The sequence below is a fragment of the Cinclus cinclus genome, chromosome 16, assembly GCF_963662255.1.
Source record: "Cinclus cinclus chromosome 16, bCinCin1.1, whole genome shotgun sequence".
NCBI classification, from domain to species: Eukaryota; Metazoa; Chordata; class Aves; order Passeriformes; family Cinclidae; genus Cinclus; species Cinclus cinclus.
The window spans coordinates 7,724,713-7,745,790 of record NC_085061.1 but is presented as its reverse complement, the minus strand read 5'-3'; the positions used below and the strand labels follow the sequence as shown (position 1 = coordinate 7,745,790).

General features: G+C 46.1%; 1 protein-coding gene across 1 annotated transcript; it reads right to left on the bottom strand.

Annotated features, from left to right (window-relative positions):
• Window positions 1–6,887: 6,887 nt before the first annotated feature.
• GPR139 (G protein-coupled receptor 139) lies at window positions 6,888–20,687 on the bottom strand. The gene is made up of 2 exons (XM_062503740.1): window positions 20,567–20,687; window positions 6,888–7,822 (listed from the first exon to the last, which is right to left on the bottom strand). The coding sequence occupies exons 1-2, from the start codon at window positions 20,685–20,687 to the stop codon at window positions 6,888–6,890; spliced, it is 1,056 nt and encodes a 351-aa protein (XP_062359724.1).
• Window positions 20,688–21,078: the final 391 nt, after the last annotated feature.

Sequence of the window (21,078 nt, the reverse complement as noted above, 5' to 3'; positions counted from 1 at the left end):
CACTGAGGGGTACTCCTTTCAAATATTTTTATATATCAGGATAGCTCTTGGTTCTCTTTATTTAGTTTATGCTTTTCTAATCTCAGTCAGCTTTAATCTATAAAGCAGCTTTCAGATAATTTTTCCCTATACAATCTCTATTAATACTGGTGATAAATAACTGTTTTAAAGTGACTATTTGATCAGATTGGGTTGTTTCTGTCTAAACTGGACTCAGCTCCTGTGTTCCTGGGCACAGTTATCCCTTCCTTAAAACTGCCTACAGTTCAATAAGGTTGTTTTTTCTGAAACTCATAAGCAGATAAAATAAAAAGGAGAAAAAACTCCACAGTATTTAATCTATTTTTCTTCAGTAAAGGATATGGGGGAGAGGGGAGACCTATTAAAAAAAAAAAAGAAAAAACGAAAACACCAAACACACACACAGAAGAAATTCAGGAAAATGGATCTCTGCTAAAGACCACTTTAAGTACTGTTTGCTAAAACACACAATTTTGTTTGGCTGCAGCCCTGTGTGATTTTAGCCCAGTACCTGAGACATGCACTAGTCATAGGCTGATGGATTTCCTCCTGAACATGACATCTCGGAATTGGTCTTTTACTCACACTTTTATTCTAGAAATGTAGCGATGATGAAGGTCTGTACCTGCAGGACAGAAACTTGTGTGAGCTCAGTCCAGCAGAATCAGTTACATTTGCAAAGATGACTGTGACAAATGACCGGAAAGGTGCTGCTGGAAGTCACTGCCCATCACCAGGCTCATGGTGATATTTAATTCACAAACTGAACATCTCCAATCCTGTTGTTGGAAAGTCTTGTTGTCCTGAGGCTGGGCTGCAAACTTTTATAAAATCCAGGAGGGAAAAGTCTTGACTGTTTAAATTCTTCACTCTTTTTCCAAGTGGGCAGGGTGGCTGGTGGACGCAGTGCTCATCATCCTCATTGGTATGATGTACAATTTGGGACCATGGCATGTGTCCCCTCTGCTGCACTTAGGGCATTTTCAATGGCGTTTTCATCAGAGAGATGAGGTTTTCTCTGCTGGCTGGGATGAGTGGCTGGTGGGGACTTTCTACATGACAGTCATCTTCATGTCCTGAGGGGAATCCCACCTGCAAGGCAGATCTGCGGGGACAGCAAGGGGCCTGGGAACTTCTCCTATGGATGGGCTGCCTCACTGTGCTGTGACACTGGGAGGGTGGGAGAAATTACATTTTAGAACACCAGAAGCTGATCCCTCCTATGACACCCAGGCTTTGCTGCTTTTTATTTGGGACTGTGAAGGCCATTATCTATCTGCAGGGCTGTGCCCATCCCTGGGGGTCACGGCCCCATTTGGAGCCAGGTTCCAGCAGTTGAACCCATGCCAGCGTCCCTCTTCTTGCCTGGCAGGGACAGTATCACAGCATCACCTCTTTCTGTTCCGCGTTATTGCCCTTCCCACGACCCCTTTCCAAGGCTAACCTGCACCTGATGGACCTGATGGAGCACAAGGCTCTGCCTGGACACCACATGTCCCTGCAAAATCCTCAGAGCCAGGATTCATTCAGCAATTTCATTATGCTGCTGTACAGCACGAGCCAGTGCTGGGCCGTGCTCAGCTCAAGGTCTTCAGTGCGTTCTGTTGCAGCAAATTAATCTGTAAGACTGTAATATTCAATATCATACTTTTGCCCGCAGCTCATCTTGTCTACTTAGTCTGCTAGAAGAAGGTGCAGATTGGTAGAAATAAGTGAAGTAGTGTTTCAGCCTGATGGTAAGGCAGGAAAACATGAGCCTTTGGTATTTTTTGGACACAACTTTATAATAGTAACAACTATATATGTGTATTTGATTTCCTGTAGGAAGCTAATAATAAATTCATTTTTGATGCCTATTTATTACAAAAGACTGGAGCCTTTCAACCCCTTTGGTGTGTCTGGCAACTCCCAGGAAATAATTGCCTGCTGTCAGAAATGCAGATCCTGCAAATCCAGCCCCAGCCTGCTAAGAGAGGGATTATTATTTAATTGTTCAAGACTATATGCGGCTGCTTTTTAAAGTTCTACTCTTCTTGGTGGGCTTAAAGAGGTGTTTAAAGAACTGAAAGCTGAGGCAGAAGTTGGTGCAAGTTCATTGGGGGTGTGTTGGAGTGGTCCCACCTGCAGCACACACAGTGAGAGCTGATGAGGGAATTATGGCTTAGTGCAGGGATTGCTCTGAGTAGCTGCTGGCTCTCATGGTTCTCATGCTGCCCCTCAGCATGAGATGGGATGAATGGACCACTCTGCTGTCCTTTGAACTGAGTTAGGGACCTGCCAGCTCCAAGGAAGCGTGGTCCCAATGTGTTTTGCCACCTGCCTCATCTCACAGTTCTGTATGTGAACTCACCAGGCTTTATTCAAAACCAGTGGGGAGATCTGGGCTGCTAGCAAGGCTTTTGCTGAGCCTCCCTGCTTTAGTAGTTAGAATGTCTCCTAACCTCCAGGACAAATTTACCTGAGGAAAATTCATAACTGCTTATTTTACTGCACTGCTATTTATCCCTTTATATACATATGCATATAGCACATGAAGTCTTATAAAATGCAATTAATACCGTGCTGTATTGTTAGAAGTGTCTGTGATTACATTCTGGGATTTTTATCAGCTGCTTTCTGTTGGTGACTCATTGTCATTCAAGCCCAGCTGGCACAACGGGGTTCTTGGTTGTTTCTGACTGCTGAGGTTTTATAGCAAATGTACTGTTACAGGCAGACAAGGGGAGAACCTTGTGTTTATTACTATTGAATTCATCCCATTTTTACCACTGCAATCTGCAAGGTCATCTGATTCTTACATTAAATACCTGTCCTTCAGTCGTCTGCCAGCAGTATAATTCCATTTTTATAACCCGTACATTTCATCAGTACTTCTCATGCCACAGCTGTTAATGAAAGCATTAAGACAGGCAGACCCCAAGCTCCTTCCTTAATGAACAACTCTGACAAGCTCCATCATCTGACATTGCCCCTTTCTGCAGTGCCCCTTTCCCTCATTTGTCTCTTTGAAGCTGTATTTTAAAACCTGCTCCCAAGCCTTTTACAGCAGGGAAATCTGACAAGCAGGTTGGGCATGGTCCTCCCTTGTCAGTGTGTTTAACCCTACATTGTTTGAGACACAGGACTTTTCTGGGCAGATTCTTCTCTGTCTCTGCTTAGTTTTAGTATTTTTTGTCCTTTTCATGTCCTTTTACTTCTCCAGAGAATTTAGGAACTTGATCCCAGACAGTTTTACATTTGCCTGCATTGTTAGTAATTTTCATTTCAAGAAATATTTGGCTTCTTCCACGAGCAGTCTCCTGAGGTTCTGCATCCACTTTCTGTCTCTCATTTGTAGTGTATTATAAGTATCTATGAATCAGAAGTATATCATAAGAATCCATAAATCAAACAATAGCTCCACACACAGTAGTAAGTTATGCACCATAATTTATTATAATACAAACAAGTTTGTCAAACACAATATATTGTCTACTTATGAAAATATTAATATTCACAATTTAAATAGGTGATAGGTCCCATAATTTTATATACCAGCAACTCATCTAAAAAGTATTTTGTTCCTAGCTGTGGTCTTCAAGAATACCTCTAACTAATTGTAAAACTGTCCATTCACAGCTTATTTTTTTTTCTAATTGTAGATATTTGAAATATAAATTAGAGTACAGAAGACCATCTCCACAACAAAGATGGTTTTGTCTCCAGGTTACTTTTTTCCCTAAATAATGACACTCTAGATGTGCTTGGTCAAGTTTTTACTACTGGAAAATTAGAAGGTACAAATAATACAGCAAGACAATGGCTAGTCAGCAACAGTCATTGCAAGATGCTTCACACAACCAAAAATAAGGCAAGTATTATCAACAGCAGCTCCCTATGGCAGACTAAAAAGCCAAGGCTTTATTATCCAAACTGGACTCTAAGAAGGCTTTGAATGTCTGCCAACAAGATATGGCTTGATCCAAAGCCCTCCTAAAATGATGGGGATTGGAAAAACCAACCACAAAAACCACTAGCAACCTTCCCTTTGACTTCAAAGGGCTTTGGAAGCAAGCTTTTAAAGCCCTAAATTATCAGAAGTGAAATGATCAATCCACTGTACATGAAAATTGCACCTTGTCATTTCTAAAAAGATATGGAAAACAATTGTGAGTTTTTCCAAATAAGTTACATGAATTTAATGTGTTATTTTTCATAGGGAAAAAAATGCACAGAAATATTTTTGTTTTTAAATATGATAATTTACAAAAATACGTTACCAGAACAGAGAAAATCAGATGACACTGATAGTCTGCAGGATAAACATTATGTTACAAAAATTAGTAAGTCACAGCATGTGAATGGCAGCATATGCCATGCACTTAATCGAATGTTTTTTAATAAATAAAAGCCCTAAACATTCACTATTTTCTTTAAGGTTACTATGATATTAAGTAGAATAGTGAACTTCTTGTATAAATAGGTATTTTTTCAATAGATACATTCTCAAAAATGAACCACTTATCTAGATAGATATTGCACTTCAGACTCATTCACATTTAACTCAGACAAGCATTCCTCATAACAAATGTAGAATAAAAATAAGTTATAAATACAGTGTTTTTCCAAAACAAAACGTACAGTACCTTTTCCATAAGGTAACTTTGGTTACTACCAACTGACCAAGACCAAAGGGAGGTTTCTGAGAGAGGGGCGGGGAGGATGACCACAAAACTGATTTTCTGTGAAACACTACAAAGGGAGCAATAATTTTAACCTTGTCATGACAAATACAGCAAGGCTGAGCATCCCTTTTACACCTTATTATTGCAAGGGTGAAGCTTTGAGATCACAAGGATGAACAGCCAACAGATTCATTTCTCTTTGGGACCTTGAAATGGATACCATCCCTTTGGTGGGTGAGGGTGGAAAGGGTCAGCTTTTGCTCCCAGCCCCTCATTTCCCCAGACGTGTCCCTGTGTGGTCCCTGGGATGCCTCAGCACCTTGCAGAGAATTGCTCAGCAGTTCTGTCCCTGGGAGAGCCCTGGCAGCGTGTGGTCCTGGGGCCCTGGGCATGCCCTCTGCTCCTGAGTGAGCCCGGATCTCTCTTGGGAACATCCCTCCATGCCTTTGCCTGGTTTTCATGGCCTGTGCCTTCTGCTGCCATTCCCTTCTGGGGAGAGGGAGCTCGGGTTTGGTGGGGTTGGCTCTTGCAGGATGTGGGTACCAGGCATTGTGCAAAAACCTTTGTGACAGAAGAGAACCAGGCTCTTGTCCTCAGCAGGACTTCCCTTGGCATTTCTTAGGGAATCTGCACCAAAGCTGAGCCATCCATGTGTTTTAGAGAGACGTTTTCAGCCCTCTGATCCCACCATAGCAGGACTGACTGGATCCCTCCCCAGAGGACCTCTCTGTGCTGGCTCCTGATGCACCACGAGCTCCCTGCTGGCACTGGAGATGGGCACAGGCACAAACACAGCGTTGGCACCAAGCTACCCCTGATCTGCAGCTCCTGAGGAGCTTCTGTGTGCACGGACCACGCTGGGCTTGTGTTCACCACACACCTTCACTGCCCTCACACCAGTGAGGCTCTAGTAAGTGCCCAGTGTAGAATAAAGAGGTTGTGGCATGTGGCTCCAAGAGACCACATGCCAAGATCTGAAAGGGAAAGAAATTAAAATAAATGTATTTTCAGCCTTCCTGTAAATCTCTTCTTTTCTACACTTAGCATTGGTGGGATGCTGGTTTTCAAGTGAAGAAGAGAAGCTAACCTCCTTCAAATAAGTGAAATACTTAGATCAGCTTAAACTAAGGCATTAATGCTTTTACTGCTGTTGGGTATTTAATGAATTTCTTTCACAGTTTGTTGTTTTGTTTTTTTGGTTTTTTTTAAAGCTAAATGGCAAAACTGCAATAGGATGGCATCATCCATCAGGAGAAAATCTTAAACTGAGGTTTTCGTATGTTAAACCCTAAAGGCCTGAACACCAGGGAGAGCTGAGAATCTGCATTGATTAAGAAGGAACTTGAAGGCTCTGATTACTGCTCACAGGAGCAGCTTTGGTGAGAGCTCTGCTTAGGCAGGCCTTGGTTCCACCCTTGAAAGTCCTTAGACACTATGGTTGAAATAGTTGGGGAAAGATGCTGCTTTTGTTCTTGGCTCTAGAAACATCCCTCCCTCCCTCCCTCCCTCCTTCCCTCCCTCCAGCTCCTGTCTCAGTCACATTCTTAAATAACAACTTAAAACACACAAATATTGGCAGCTTGCAGGATTGCTTTCCATGCCAAGGCTGCAACAGGTACTGTAATGGTCCTTAAGCCTTGTTCAAATGAGTCAAAACCAGGCTTGTCACTATTTCTGTTTCACAGGCTGCCTCCTGCAAGGAGGTCTTGACAGCACAACTGTGTGTGCTAGCATTTCATGCCAGAATTGACACAGAATTTTTGGCAAGTGCATGCTCCAGAAATGGCACCTTCCACAGTACACAAAAGCATCCATTTACTTTCTCGATAGCAAACTGATGGTCAAGTAAGGTTTTCTTGTGTTTTAAAAGCTTGCAATTAAACACTGCTGTGTCTTCGCCCTTCTGATGACTTTGGATTGCACTGGTGTTGGGATGCAAAACATTTGAGTGTGACTGAACACTTAGACTTGAACTCTGAAGCATATTCAAAATGCTATATAAGAGATGGGTGTTTGCCTTCTCACTTTTGCTCCTAAAATCAAGTGCTCCTGTTTCCTTCCGACAGTCTGATCTGCCCCTGGCCACCCAGGGAAATGAAATCAAATGACTTCTCTTCAAAACAGCCATTTCAGAAAATTACATCCTGAAGATGTAACCACTTGAAAAGAACTTGCACCCAGAAACTCCAACTATTGGCCTTTTCATGGTGATATTTTTATAGGCTTTCCATTTTTATCATACTGGTAAACAAGCATTTTGATGCAGTGAGAGTTGGCTGGGGAAATCCAAGGGCTGCTTGTTATGGAAAAGTTATGGTTTGTATAGAATTGCACAGGTTGCTTCTGACACTTAAAGAAGGCTTTCAAGGTGGCAGCTGCCATTGTGCGAAATCTTTTGCTAATAAAACAGTAGAGGAAGAAATTAATTGCAGTGTTCAGCAGTGCCAGCATATTGGCGATGTCCGACACAATATGGACCACCCAGCTGTTGTTTATAGGAGACACGTAGAGGTGATACAGTATCATGATTATTCTCGGTGCCCACAGTATGGCAAAAATAGAAGTTATAGTAAACAAAATGGCTGTTGTTTTCCCCGTGGAGTACCCTCGCAGGCGGAAGTTGCTCTTTCGCCGCAGCTTGTACACAATGATGGAATTCAGGATGAAGAAGATGGAGCAGGGCACTAAGTACACAGTGAAGCAGTGGACCCAGATGAGGATGTGGTGCATGGACGTGCTGATGTAGTCTTCAATCCAAATGTTGGGCCACCAGTAGTAGGGGATGCTGGTCACAAAGCAGGTGATGTAGACACTGACAATGACTTTGCGAGTACGAGCGGGGTAGGAGACGGTGTGGTACTTGAGGGGGTGGCACACGGCGATGTACCTGTCGATGGTCAGCGGGACCGTAATCCAAATCGACGTGTGGATGGAAGAAAATTCCAAGACCTCTATTATTTTGTCCAGTACCTGAGGCATCTGTTTGTTTAAGATGAAGTCTTCCATGAGGAAGTCAACAAAGACAATGAAGAAGAGAACCAGGATGTCAGCAGCAGCTAGAGCTAAAAGGTAATTATAGGAGGACTTCTGCCTGCGAGCTACAAGCTGGGAGAGGATGATGACTGTCAAGATGTTTGCTGTGGAGAAAGAAACACAGAGTTAGGCTATTAAGATGTAACATTAGCTTTTCTGAGCACTTGCTTGGAGCTGTTCAAGCACTTGGCAACATGACCACCTTATTAAAGTTCAAGAAACCCAAAGGAAAACAGCCCAGTCAGGTCCCTCAGAGCAGCTGTTGCAAGGACAGGAGCATGCAGCCCTGCTCTCAGCAGTGGAATCCACCCCCTGAGCAGAGGGTGCTGGGACTCCTGTCTGCGCACACAAAGGGAGTGGTAGCAAGAGAAAAAAAGCTCCCACACACTTACTTTTACTTCTCACCTTGCTTTTTTCACTTTTGCATATAACAAGGGATGAATAAGAAGGGTGGTGAATATAAACAGCCCTTGTAGTACTTGAGAGTTTTGCTGGAGCACTAAGGTGTAGCCAAATTTTAACTGCTTTCTCTTGTTTACTAGAGCTTACTGTGTAGTCTTGCTTTGAAAAAAAAAAAAAAAAGTAATCTCAGTATTTCTATTATCATGTTGGTTAAAATGAGACCAGATTGTTCCCATCAGAGGCTGGTATCACTTGGCTAGAATACCTGAAGAAGTGCTTAAGAATGAGAGATCTGATTTACTGTACAAGTGACTGCCAAATGTTTGTAGTTCATAGTTTCCTAAGTGTTCTGTAAACCACCTCTTCTGTGCCTTCAGTGCTTCAAACATTTCTGCCAGCTTTGATGGATTTCCCAAAACACATCAACAATAATTGTACAGATTCCTTTAAACCAGACAAAAAGGAAGTTGGTAACATAAAGGTAACGACAGCCTAGGACATGTCCTACAACTGAAAATGCTTGTTTTTTTAAAAACTGTTTTACTTGGCACTGAAAAAACTGCCTCCTTCATGAATGCCTCCAAAGCCTGCTGTCTGGGAGCAGATTTCTGCCACCAGGGAAATGAACTGCAGCGGAGTGAATGATCTTGACTAACAGCCCTCACCTATTTTTCTGTTAACTGAATGTATTAATTTTGTATCTTGGAAAATAAACTAAACCAAACATGACAATCAACTGACTCTTTCCCTGTATTTAAAAAAAAAAAAAAAAAAGCACGATCTTTCCAGTGGTACGGTCTCAAATTGCCTTCAGGGGAATTTTCCCAATTCTGTCCTCCATTAATGTGAATGTAACTGCATTGATTTCAGCTCAGCACAGACGTGGGAGACAAGAGGTGATACAGCCAGAACTGCTGTGTCATTTTTCACTTACTTGCTTAGAAATGCCTCTGCTGAGCCTGCTGATGAGCCCTGGAGGTGCAGTGAGTGATGTACTGTCAAGGAAATCCTCGAGCTGGAGTGTTTATCATGGCTCTGCAGCCACTGCTGGTTTTGGCCAGCCAGGCTGACTGGCACTGCTTCACAGATACTGGATGTGACCCATGGGGTGCATCTTCTCAAATCCTCTGGATTTGACTCGTTCCAGTAGCAGCAGCTGGAGCCAAGGAGCAGGAAGGGGGATGTCTGAAGGCACTGGTCCCTGCTGGTAACTCCGGCCTGTCAGAGCAGCTCCTGCAGGGATGCTGAAGCCATGCTGTGTTCAGGTACAGCAGCCCTGCTCCTCACACTTTCTATCTATTGCAGGGCTCCTGCTGCTCGGCACTAACTCCACTCTGTTTTGCTGCAGGAGCAGATTTATGAGCAGTCTCTTGTCCCCTTCGCCTCTCTCGGGGTTCCCAGCCACAGCAGTAACAGCGTGTGCTGAAATGCAAGTTATTTATCTAAGGCCAGAGAGCCTTGCTTGGTGAGCTAGATTAGAAAATTGATCTGACAAAGTACACACGAGCTCTACCCAATTTTTTTCTGCAAGAGTTACTGTATCTTGTATTGGAAATGCTTTCCCTGGGATCATATTAGAGCTGTTCTCTTGCTGGATGCTATGAAATATTGTAACACCATTTACTTTGTGACAACAGATACATACTGGGATGCAGCAGAAAGTTGCCAGTATGCCAGTGTCTTAGCACAGGGTCTGTGAGTTTTTTTCCCCGCTGCACACTGTTTAGGGAAGGTGTAAATGAACTATGGATGCCTCAGTCCTTCATCCATTTCCTAGCAAGTGTTAAGCTGGTCCTTGGTGTGTCCTCAAACAGTATCTAAAGCTCAGAAAAACGGGAAGTGGGTGGGCACACCACTCCGTGTGACCAACTGTGACCTTGTGCCAGTCTCTCAATAACTCCTGAGTGTCTCCTCAGTGTCCTGCTCTCCTGTGGGCAAAAATTACCCACTGGGGGTGAAAGGTGATAGAAGAATATTTGTGACCATATTTTAACCTTGCTGACAATAATTCTTGCACTAGCATGGCAGCCTCTGATGAGAACTACGGCAGAGATGATGACAATGATGGAAATATAAAAATATCTGTCCCTGCTGCAATGTAGGTGGAGCTACATACAGCTGCTGGATAGGTCAGCACCCCCAAATTGTCCTGGATGGTCCACTGCCCACTTCTTGCAGTGTATTTTCTAGATACTAAGTGGTTAAGATCATCTGAATTTGAAAGACATTGATCACTGTGCTGGGAGATGATTAGGGGATGACAGATGGGAATTTATGCCAGCGTCGCTTGCTGCAGTGCAGCATTCTGAATTTATAAATATCTCTTTGAGAGCCAGGGCCTGATTGGGGACTAGCTAGCTGAAGCCTTGAGGTGCTACTGGAAGATGATTAGAAGCAACTTTGCAAAATGGCAGTCTCAATTCTTTCCCTCCAGGCACGAGGCATAAGACATTTGAGCATCCAAAGGTCTCTGACACCCGAACATCTTTGTTCCAGGCTGCTCAAAACAAGACAACCTTCTAACTCAGCTAGGCTTCATCACAGGACATTTACATCTCTCCTTTGACATCTCTTCTGATTTTATCAGCTTCTGAGGACAAACTGCAACACCAGAATTTATGCCACTGGAGGTCCTTTGTGCCTGAGAGGGACCTTCCTTTAAGGAGTAACTTTGGTTCCTGTGTGGATTTGGGTTTACTTCCCATGTCAAAGCTCTGCTGCCTTGGCTGCAGAGCCTGGGCAGTCTTCTGTGCCTCAAAGCAATGCTGTGCCCTAAGGGCACAGCTTTGCCCCCAGCTTCTCATTTAATGGATTACAGTCATCACTCAAATAATGTCTAACAATGGCCTTTGTGGGGCGTTTGAAGAGCTTTGGTGACTATTTTCACTGCATGTGAGCTTAAGCAGGAGTGATTGTATCTGTCTAAAGAAGAAATAGGCATAGTTCTGGGCTTTATTTGTGGTTTGTTCTTTTTTATTTTAATTGAGAGCACTTTGCACGTACACAGCAGCCTGTGCACTCAAATGGCCTTTACAACACAAGCAGTAGCTCCCTGCATTGGGAACAAGGCTGGTTCTGTAGTTCAGCAGTTCAGCTTTATAAACTACTTAAATGAAGTAGGCAGGAGTGTTGCTCACTGAGCGTGGTAAACATTAGGTCATGGAATATAATGGACACCTTTTACCCAACACAGTTGTTGCTAGGATCACCACAAATTATTGTGTAATGTGTGAAACTTCTCTGCAGGCTTAGCAGTAGGCACCTGACTGGCACAGAGAGATAGCTTACAAATAGGAAACTTTAAGTTGCCTCAGAATAAAAATGTTAGTAACACCTCCTTCTCAAATTTAAGAACTCTGAGAATGTAAGTACAATATGCTAAAAATAAGCAGCGAGAAAAAGGGATGTCCTGGCTTGATGGGAATGGATGATTTCCTCTAAGCTAGGAGGCAATATTCAAATGTAAACAGGTACTGTGTCCAGCAGGCAGATCTGACCACCAAACACAGCTGCTCACCAACAGTTACCAGACTGGAGATGAGGATAGCACTCAGCCCTTACTTTGTGTGGGAGCTCCCTGGAGAAGCTGATGACAATGGGTGATTTCTGACAAAGGTGCTACATAAAAGAAGTTAATAACAAAAAAAAAAAAAAAAACAAAAAAAAAACCAAACCCAACCAGGAATACAGTGACAATGTAAATACATTATAATTACTTATGTTGGCTATAGCTGATTATGTGATCTTTTAAAATGACCTCTGGATGTTGTTTGCCCTCAAAGAAGATAGGGTAAGTCCACATTTTCCTCTTACAACCTATACAGATCAAACTCGGCACTAGAGCAGATGAGGACAGACTGAACAGTGCTTCAGTTTGTTCATCTCTTTTATTATCATACCCTGATTTCCTTCCTTAAACTGTTGTGAAGCATAAAGGAATACTTTATAGAATATAATTAGTGCAATACAAGTTTTGTCTTCCCAGGGAGTTCCTGTGAGGATTGATTTTTGAAAATAAATAAATTTATTTGTTGTTCAGCTGTCTGAGTGCTGTCAAACAGCATACAGCAAGGCACCCCCAGGAGGGAAGAGCTGTCAGCCCCTTCTGTTACTGCCTGCATCATCTCCCAGGGAATGGAGAGGAATATATAGATATATATATTAAAAAAAAAAAAGGAGCATCATAAAACTATGGCAGGTATGGTTGCAGGATTGCTACTGAAGGAGATTTCACATCTTGTAGGAAGGCCCTGGTGTGGCTTGTGTTTAGAAAATCCCATGTGCAGGGACAGACCATGCCAGTTCTGAGGGTGAAAGAGAACCTGGAGGTAGAAGATGCCCAAGCTCCTAGCCAGGACAACCCAAACTCCCTCCTCTGTGCAGGAGCCCGGGTTAGCTACTGCCAGGGAAAACACAGCACAGCCTTGTGCTTACAAGTCACAAGTGAACGAGACAATCAGTGCCAGAGGCCAGATTCTGACAATGAAATCTGGCCTCTGGGGCCATTTTTCTCACTGACAGCATCTATTAGCTGAGATGGCTCTGGGGAAGGATGCAGTGAATGAGGTACTCTGCTCTGCAGCTAGCATTAGCCATCAGTGGGTCGCAGAGGCCAGAGAAGGATTTTAATCCAGCACAAGCACTTCCTCACTGTTGGAGGGCACAGACACAGTAATGGCATGGGCATGCCAATGGCTGATACTCCCTCTGAGCCTTGCCAGCCACTGAGGCTGGAGTGCAGCAGCTTGTCTGGCAGAAAGGTGTAATTACACTGTGCTGCTTTTGGCTTTCCTAGACCACTGGAGATTTTCTGGAGCAGTCTGTATAAAATAGGGCTATTTCTGCAGTATAAGAATGGCACAGAAGGAACACTGGGCTAGGATGTGGGGAGGTCTGGTTTGGGCTCACTGGGGCTACACGTGTGTAAAGGTGACAGGGATCTGGTTCTCCTCTTGCCATCTTCACCCTCCTTGTCCATCTTTCCTGAGATGGGTCTACAGAGCAGAAAGTCGCTAATGAATCTCAGACACTCCTCCTGCCACTCCAAAGCCTAATTTAGAGGCACCCACACAAGGATAAAAATGTCTAAAATGTACATCTCAAAGTCCAGCCTTGCATCTTGCTACTAGAGCAGTGCATCTTTCTAATGGAAACTGGTGCTGGGAACAGAAAAAGTGATCTGTAAAATGATGCAGAAATCATAAAAGGAATTTGGTTATTCATTCAACATATCTGGACAGACAGGGATTTTCAAGGCAATCTGGGTGTCTCATTTGGCAGGTGTCTGGGCTGTCAGTACAGTGTAAGGGGTCTCAAGCTGAGTAACTTGAGCTCCAGGGTGACAAAACCATTCTACCCTTTTGATACCAAATGCCAAAGTACTGAGGCAGGTGCCAAAGGTGTTTCATGGGATGACTGGGATGGAGAGAGGATGTGATTTCATAAGGGCACTGCCATGAATTCTTTACTGAACATGAATAATTAAGAGGATTTTACCTTTGACTGTGGTTTTGCTAAAATAAACCAGTCTTTATGTCTTCCTAAGGCATTAGGTAATGCAATAGGAGCTCATGCTTGCAAACCCTATGGCCAAGCTTTCTCAGAGACTATGCCAATTTTACACAGTATGCAGGAAATTACAGACTTTGTAAAACCATTGCAGTTTGGCTTTATTCCCCCACAGAGAATATACTGCATCCCCACAAGATATATCACTCTTCAGTGTGCTGTCAGGACATTGAAGAAAACACACTTGGAGTGAACAAATATGTGAGAAATATCCTAGTCTGATGTAACTGACTGACAGGTGATTTGTCTTGAGACCAAAAGTAACCTCTGAGCACCTGTCTGTGCAGGCAATACTCCACAAGATGGAAAAGATGGAGAGAATTAATGGCTGCACATTGCAGGGACTCTTTCAGGTGGCAGAAGGGAAGAATTTCAGTGCAAGCTTATCTTTTCTTCCACAGATAAAGGGATAAAATTCTTTTTTTGGTCATCTTCTGTACTGCTAATGCTGGTCCTGCTTGGCTGCCTACACTTCATTGTCTCTGCACAACCACACTGGGGTCCTGAGGTGCAATCCAATACCATCTTCTCCCATTAAGTCACCCCAACAACAGCACCAAAGGCACTCCAGACATCAGGTTTTAGTATCTGTAAGTACATACCCTCAATCTGCAAAATGTACAGCCTCCTGTGCTCACGGAGTTAATTCTGGCTTTGTTTCCTTTTCTGGTGTCTCAAAGCTAATGAGTAAAGAGATTATAGGCTCAAAGAGACCACCTGAAAGAGAAGGTGGAAGCTTTTGTGGACAGGGATTGCTTTGGCCTTGGTGTGTGAAAGCAGAGCACACAGCCCATCAGGACATCTCCGTGTTGTTTGTTTGCCTACACCCAGTTGTGATGTGTGTGGTTAAAGGTCTCCTGCTGGGCTGCTTCTGCTGATTCACCCCATTTTACAGAAGAGAGCAGAAAGAGGATGAGGAGGGCAGAACTAAGTAAGAGGGTGGATGAAGAACAGCAGGATATTCGACTGCCTAGTGCTTCTGAATGTTTTGACTTCTTAACAACTGGGGGCTCTGCATTACCCACCTACCGTGAAAACTGGCTGTGCTCTCTCTTTTGTGTCGTTGTCATTTCAAGGAAAAATGTACTTTGGAGTTTTTCCTTTCCAATCCATTTTAGCAGCCTGCCATGTAAGGTTGTGCACTTCATAGTCTACTGAGCCTCCCAAATATGGCACCTCATTATCATTACAGCCCTGACAGTGTTGTTTCCTACTGACGTGGCAGAAGAAATCCAAAGTTAGCATTTGCACTCTGTCTATGGTATCCAGAAATGTACAATCAACTTCTCCACAATCCATGTATTAGCATGGATTCAGCCACATGCTGTCTTTCAGGCTGCAAGATTTTAGTGGCTACAGGCTCCAGATGTACTGACCAAACTAAATCACTCCCATCCGCACACCTTGCTGTCAGCAGTTCTGTACAGGAACAGAATGAATCTATTATTTTCCATAATGGTTTCTCTCTCCTTAAGAACAAGCATTCATTTTACAATAGGAAATTACTCATTTTAAGCATGTTAGCAGCAGTTTTGTTCCCCTCTGTCCAGTACTGCTACTGTAAATGTGCTGTAGTGCCTTTCAGTTGCTCCAATAGTCAACCTAAAGTTCTGGCAATCTCTCTGTCCCCTCTTTAGTAGGATGCAATGTACTGGCCTTGTGTCCAATTCAGATTTTAAGTCAGAGAATATATGGCTTTTGAGTAAAAAGGGTGGTTGAATGAGGTCTCAGGAGGGTTTGGTTCTTATTCACTAATGAGCAGCAGCAGAAGAGTGCTGCTTTTTCAAGGTCATAACTCCACATTGTAACAGCTCTCCCACTCATATTTTCGGACCTTCCCTTAGCACTTCTATTTTTCAGGTATGCTGCTATGAGAAAGGCTTTTAATTCAGGTGTTGGAAATAGTCTAATGAGAAGCCTGTACTGTGATTGCAGAAGAATATACTAGGCAGTAGATGGCAGGAATCCAAAACGAGTCAGACACTTCGACAGTGCTGTGTGCTCTATGTACACCTACCTCTGCCTGCTTTGGTATTTACTGCTACTGCACGCCACGTGAGTCACCAACAAACATTGCTACCTGTCCCCTTTACTGCTTGTGGCACCAGCTGGGTCACAGCTGTGGGCACAGTACTGATGGCAATACTTTCCAGGTCTGGGTCCCCCAACACGGCCGAGGAGTGGAGGGAACACAGCTGGGCTGCTGCATGATGGTGGTCTCTTGAGCCCACTAACAGCACCTGCCTTGCCAGGATGATGACCCAGGCATGCACATCTCCCAGAGAGCCTCCTTATTCCAAACTTTATACAGGGAGGAGGCTCTAGAAGCATCAGTTCTCCATCTTTTCAGCTTGCCTGTGACTATACCACAGTTTACATGAGAGCAGTGCACCCATGTGTCAATCCAACACCCTAGGAAGCATCTGCCTTGCTGTGCAAGGACAGCCAATCTGTCATCTCTTAGGGAAAGGTCCATAACGTGTATTTGTCTCTTCACAGAGTGTTAAACCAGTTAGGCACCCCTGCTGAGCTGACCCTGAGTTCCTCCAGGTCAGGACTGCAGCTTCTCTCCCTCCACAGGAAGCCCTGTGAACACATTCTGTGCTTGGCTGGGCTTTGAATGACCCCAGCTGTCCCCATCTCCACGACACCTTGTTCAGCAGCAGGGCTGACATGAACACTGTCTGTTTGCACCTTCCAGCTGGGGGCATCCAAGCATGTCCAGGCTGCTTTCCCAAGCTTGTGAAGTCCTGAATCTACATTTAGAACACTGTGACCAGTTTAATGCAAAAGCCTAAAGCACAAATAAAAGAAACAGTTGCGGACCAGGCTCCTGAAGTTTGGAGTGGCACTTCCCTGGGGTATTGCTGTGAGTCTGTTGTCTCCTGAAGATGCTGTGCTTTGTGTCACTTGGATGCAATGATCCCCAGAGCCAAGGCACATCCCAGGTAGGCAACTGACTGGGGAGCAAAATGGAACCAGCAATCCCACTGGGTCTGGGTAAGAAAGCCAGATTTCACTCTGCCTCTCACACTGTCAGGAAATGAGCCCTGGGAACTTGGATCAGGCCAGACACTGATCTAGGAAAGGCTGATACTCTGTCCTTTCAGCAGCAACACACTCTAATCCTGATGGGAAAAGTGACTGTATGCAAGGCAACTCCATTGTTGCTGCTCCTTCTAAGGAAGCAGGAATCAAGGTCAAAGCCAGGTGTCTGCAGCAAGCAGTGCTGCTTCTGTGCCTGATCTTCTTGGCTGTGTCCAGTGGCCCCACCACAGAAGGAGCTCTTAGGTGCAGCTGCTTTGTGCAACTCTCACTGATGAAGGGACAGACCAAGAGTGGTACCTGTTGCTCTTCGCTTTCTCACCTTTACCAGTCCCCTCTTGGGCTGAATCAGAGAATTTATTCCCTCCCCCACATCCAACATTCTCCCTTCTCTAGCATTTTCTCTCATTAAAGAAAAACTTCTATTAAAACTTTTTCCAGCCTTCCTCTTGCCTCCCAGCTAACTGCAGATGCTTCAGAGGTTCTCTCTGAAGACAAGGGGAGAGTATAGGGTTAACAGAGTGGGGGCTGCAGAACAGCTCCATAAATGAGAAACCTTCCCCTCTAAACGGGAGAGGACTCCACTTCCAGTGCCTCTGCCTCATGCTTGCACTGACATTTTCTCCTTGTTCCCTGCAGCCTGATCCTGAGACACCCCACTCCTGGTAGCAGGACCACGTACTTGTGGGACACCTTTGAGCACCTTCACTCAAAACAAGTTTCAAAAAACTGTCTCTGTCTTGCCAGCCTCTGCTTAGAGGGAAAAGAAGCAGCCTCCTGGCCCAGCTGCCTGAAGGCACCATGACCCCTGGCAGAACTGCAGCCACCTGAGGTGCAGTACCAGTGCAGGCTCAGTGTGTGGTGGTGGCTCTATGGGTGACTCTCTTTGTAGGGTGCAGCCTGACCCCTGCCTCTGTGCTGCTGCCAGAGCAGAGCTCAAGGGAGTTCACTTTGCTCTCTCACCTCTCTGATTTTTACAGGCTTTCTGGTGCCTGGTAGAACACAGAGGGAGAAGGAGCCACTGCTGAGAACAGGGTCTGCTGAGGTGCCTGAGTTTTACAGGGGCAGGAGGTGAAGGATGCTTCTCCTGCACACACAGCCGGGCCTGGCATTGCTTGGCCTCAACGTGGAGTTGTTGAGTTAGTGAAATTTCCTTCTGACAGTACAGCAGGAAAGGTAGAAACAGTTAACTGGCTTCTCTTCTCCTCAGTCTTTCTCCAAGATTTGTGGCAAGGAGTTAACTGTTACCATTTCAGCAAAACACTGCACTAGTGCTGTATTTGAGGACAGATCCTAGACAAGGGTTCTGTTAAATTCTTGGCATCACACAAAGCTAATTATGATCCCACATAGTTCAGGACTCTTTTTCTAACAGCCGAAAAAGTCTGCTACCTTTACAAATCTCTAATGCTAAAAAACTGAAGAGCACCTTCAAATTAAAATGTGAAAAGCACTTTTTAACACTGCTGTCACCCTGTACCCCATCCTCAGTGAAGCCTGGCTGTGTGAGTCTTCCCCTAAGCATACCCAGCTTGTTCTCATCCCTGTGCAGTCTCATGAATTTCTCATGCACTCAGCATACTGTGCATTTACTCAGCATACTGTACATGTGCAGTGAATCCAGGTGTCAGCACCAGTGCTGTCCTCAGACAATGTGCTCTGGACACATCCATACCTGATGTAAGCCCAGTGAACTCAGCAGTGCTGCACCACCTCATGCCTTGGCTAGTTCTGTTAAGCACTGGCACTGGTGACACTGCTCTGATCAACTGATGTCTGATCCCTTGAGACATGAATGAGACCATTGCTAATTTATACTACATCTGATTTTAACTGTGTTCTTAGAATGACCATGTTAGGTCTGGAATTACAGTGCAGTATTCTCAGGGAGCTGGTGCAAGTATGTGCAGAATGTTCATTAAATGATTTTTCTTGTCTGCGTACACAAGACTTTCCCCCATTTCAGGGACATACAAAGACAAGCTTAGCCACAGAGTGCTTCATGACAATTTCTTCACCTGATAATCCTGAGAGGGTCTTGCTCAGTTCCTAGGGGACTGGTGGTGAAATCAGAACCTGTCATTACTATGGACATGTAAGCAGCCCCTGAGAAATTAATGAAGAGGAAACCACCTACTATCCCTGCTGGCTGGGTCTCTTCAGGTCAGGGCTGAGACTCATCGATATTTTGGAACACAGACACTTGCCTTTGCTCTGCATCTACCGTGGGTAAATACACAACTTAAACTTTCCAGTTCTCTGAACTATTAGCCAATTGGCAAGTTTTAATTATAAGCCAAAAACTGGGGAAAAAACCCTGCAAACCAAACCAACACAAAGCACATTAATTCATATGGAGAGTGGTAATTGCATGCATGCTGCTCAGAGGCAGGCTTCTCTTCATGTCTGATTATATGGAATAATTGCTTGAAGAAGGAATTAAGGTGAACAAGCATTTAGAAACTGTGGACTATTACCTATCATTGCTGCTTGCCATTCCACACAGCACTTAAAATGTGTAGCTCTACACAGACACAACCAAACTCTCTTTTATCACACCCTTAAAATACCAATTCACACAGAACTTCTTCCCGACTCATTCGAGCTGTCCTTAGCATCACTCCAAGTCACTCTCAGGCTGGAGGTGTTAAGCCAGTGAGGATGCCATGCTGTTTGCCTACCCAAGCTGTGCTGGGATGGCAGCTCTGCCCACTGTAACTACAGCAGCTCTCCTCAGTCCTGCATGCTGAGGCATCTCACTGGCAGCCACAGGCAGCCCCCTCCAGGAGGAAGCACCTGCTGAGTCCCTGTCTGGGCTGAGACAGTACTGCTGATGTGATGCTCATGTGGCATCTGCACGTTTGGAGCTGTGTGCTGGCAGTGGTGCCTCACACGTGTTCACATCCAAGCTTGGGACATCCTTTCCTTCCTTATTTGTGTTGTCTCTAGCTTTTCTTGTTCCAAGCATCCCTATAATGTCTTTGTCCCCTTTTTAAGTATGAAATTTTGCTCAGGATTATACACACTCCGGAGACTGGTGCCTGTCAGCTGGGACTTTCTTCTGAGCCTGCATTCAGGGGTCTCAGTGTCAGCATTGCCATTGCCTTTGCAGTGTACTGACCTCAAGATCGGACTATCTCTTGTCCTGCTCCACCAGCCACAGGGACGAGCGTGACAACTGTCTACTAAGTTCCTGACAGGGTGCTCGTTTCCCAGTCAAGTTCCATAGTGGTGGCGTGTCGCTTCCTAAAGCCACCCCAGCCCCATGTAGTCGGCTGCGAATTTGCAGCAGAAAAACTCAGTAGCTACACTTGCGCTCACTGTCGGGCGGGCACGCGGTCCGCGGGGACCCGGCCGGCTGGGTACCGCTCTGGTACTCGCATGGCCAAAACGACAACGGCAGAAACGACAGGCAGACCGTGCATGTTAAGTTCAAAGTCAGGGTGCCCGAAGCCGGGTGTGAGGGCGAGGGCAGGCAGGAACAAACCCCGGCGAGGAAGGCAGCGCCGGGACGGCAGCGCCGGGACGGCAGCGCTCCGGGCGGGGAGATGCTGCTGCCCGGGAGATGCTGCTGCCCGGGGGGATGCTGTCCCAGAGATGCTGCTGCCCCGGAGATGCTGCTGCCCGGGAGATGCTGCTGCCCGGGGGATGCTGTCCCAGAGATGCTGCTGTCCGAACCGCCCGCGCTCGTCCCGTCGGGCACGCGGAGCCCGGGGCATCCCGAGGACACCGCGGGCGCTCCCGCCGCCCCGCCCCGCCCCGCACAGCGGGCAGGAGCCGCTCGGGCGGGCGCTGCCGGGGCCCCGCAGCCTCGCCCGTCCCGCGGCACTCACCCGGCAGCCCGAGGCAGAGCAGCAGGCTGTAGTAGACCACAGGCGCGTATCCCAAGCCGCAGCCATAGCGGTGGTGCGCCAGGAGCGAGCCGTTGTGGAGGTGGAGGTGGTTGTGCTCCATGGACCCGCCGTCCCCGCTGCCGGCGCTCGCTCCGCCGCACGGGCCGCCCCTCGCACGCTCAGCGGCGGCGAGCGCGGCGCGGCCCCGCGGCGGGCGGTGGCACACGGCGCGGCCCCCGGGCGGCCGGCGGGGCCGGGCCGGGCCGGGCCGGGCCGGGCCGGGCGGGGCGGGGCGGGGCGGGGCGGGGCGGGACCGGCCGCAGCCTCGGGCCGCCCCCGCCGGCCGGGATGCCAGCTCCGCCGGGGAGCCGCCGCCTCCCGCGGGGGACGGGGGGCTCGCCCCGCAGCGAGCATCGGGACAAGGGGTTTTTCCTCAAGCTGGCGCACGAGTCAGTAGGAGAAGAGCAGAGGCGAGGCTTGCAGCCCTGGGCTGTGCTTCAGACCGGCCGGGG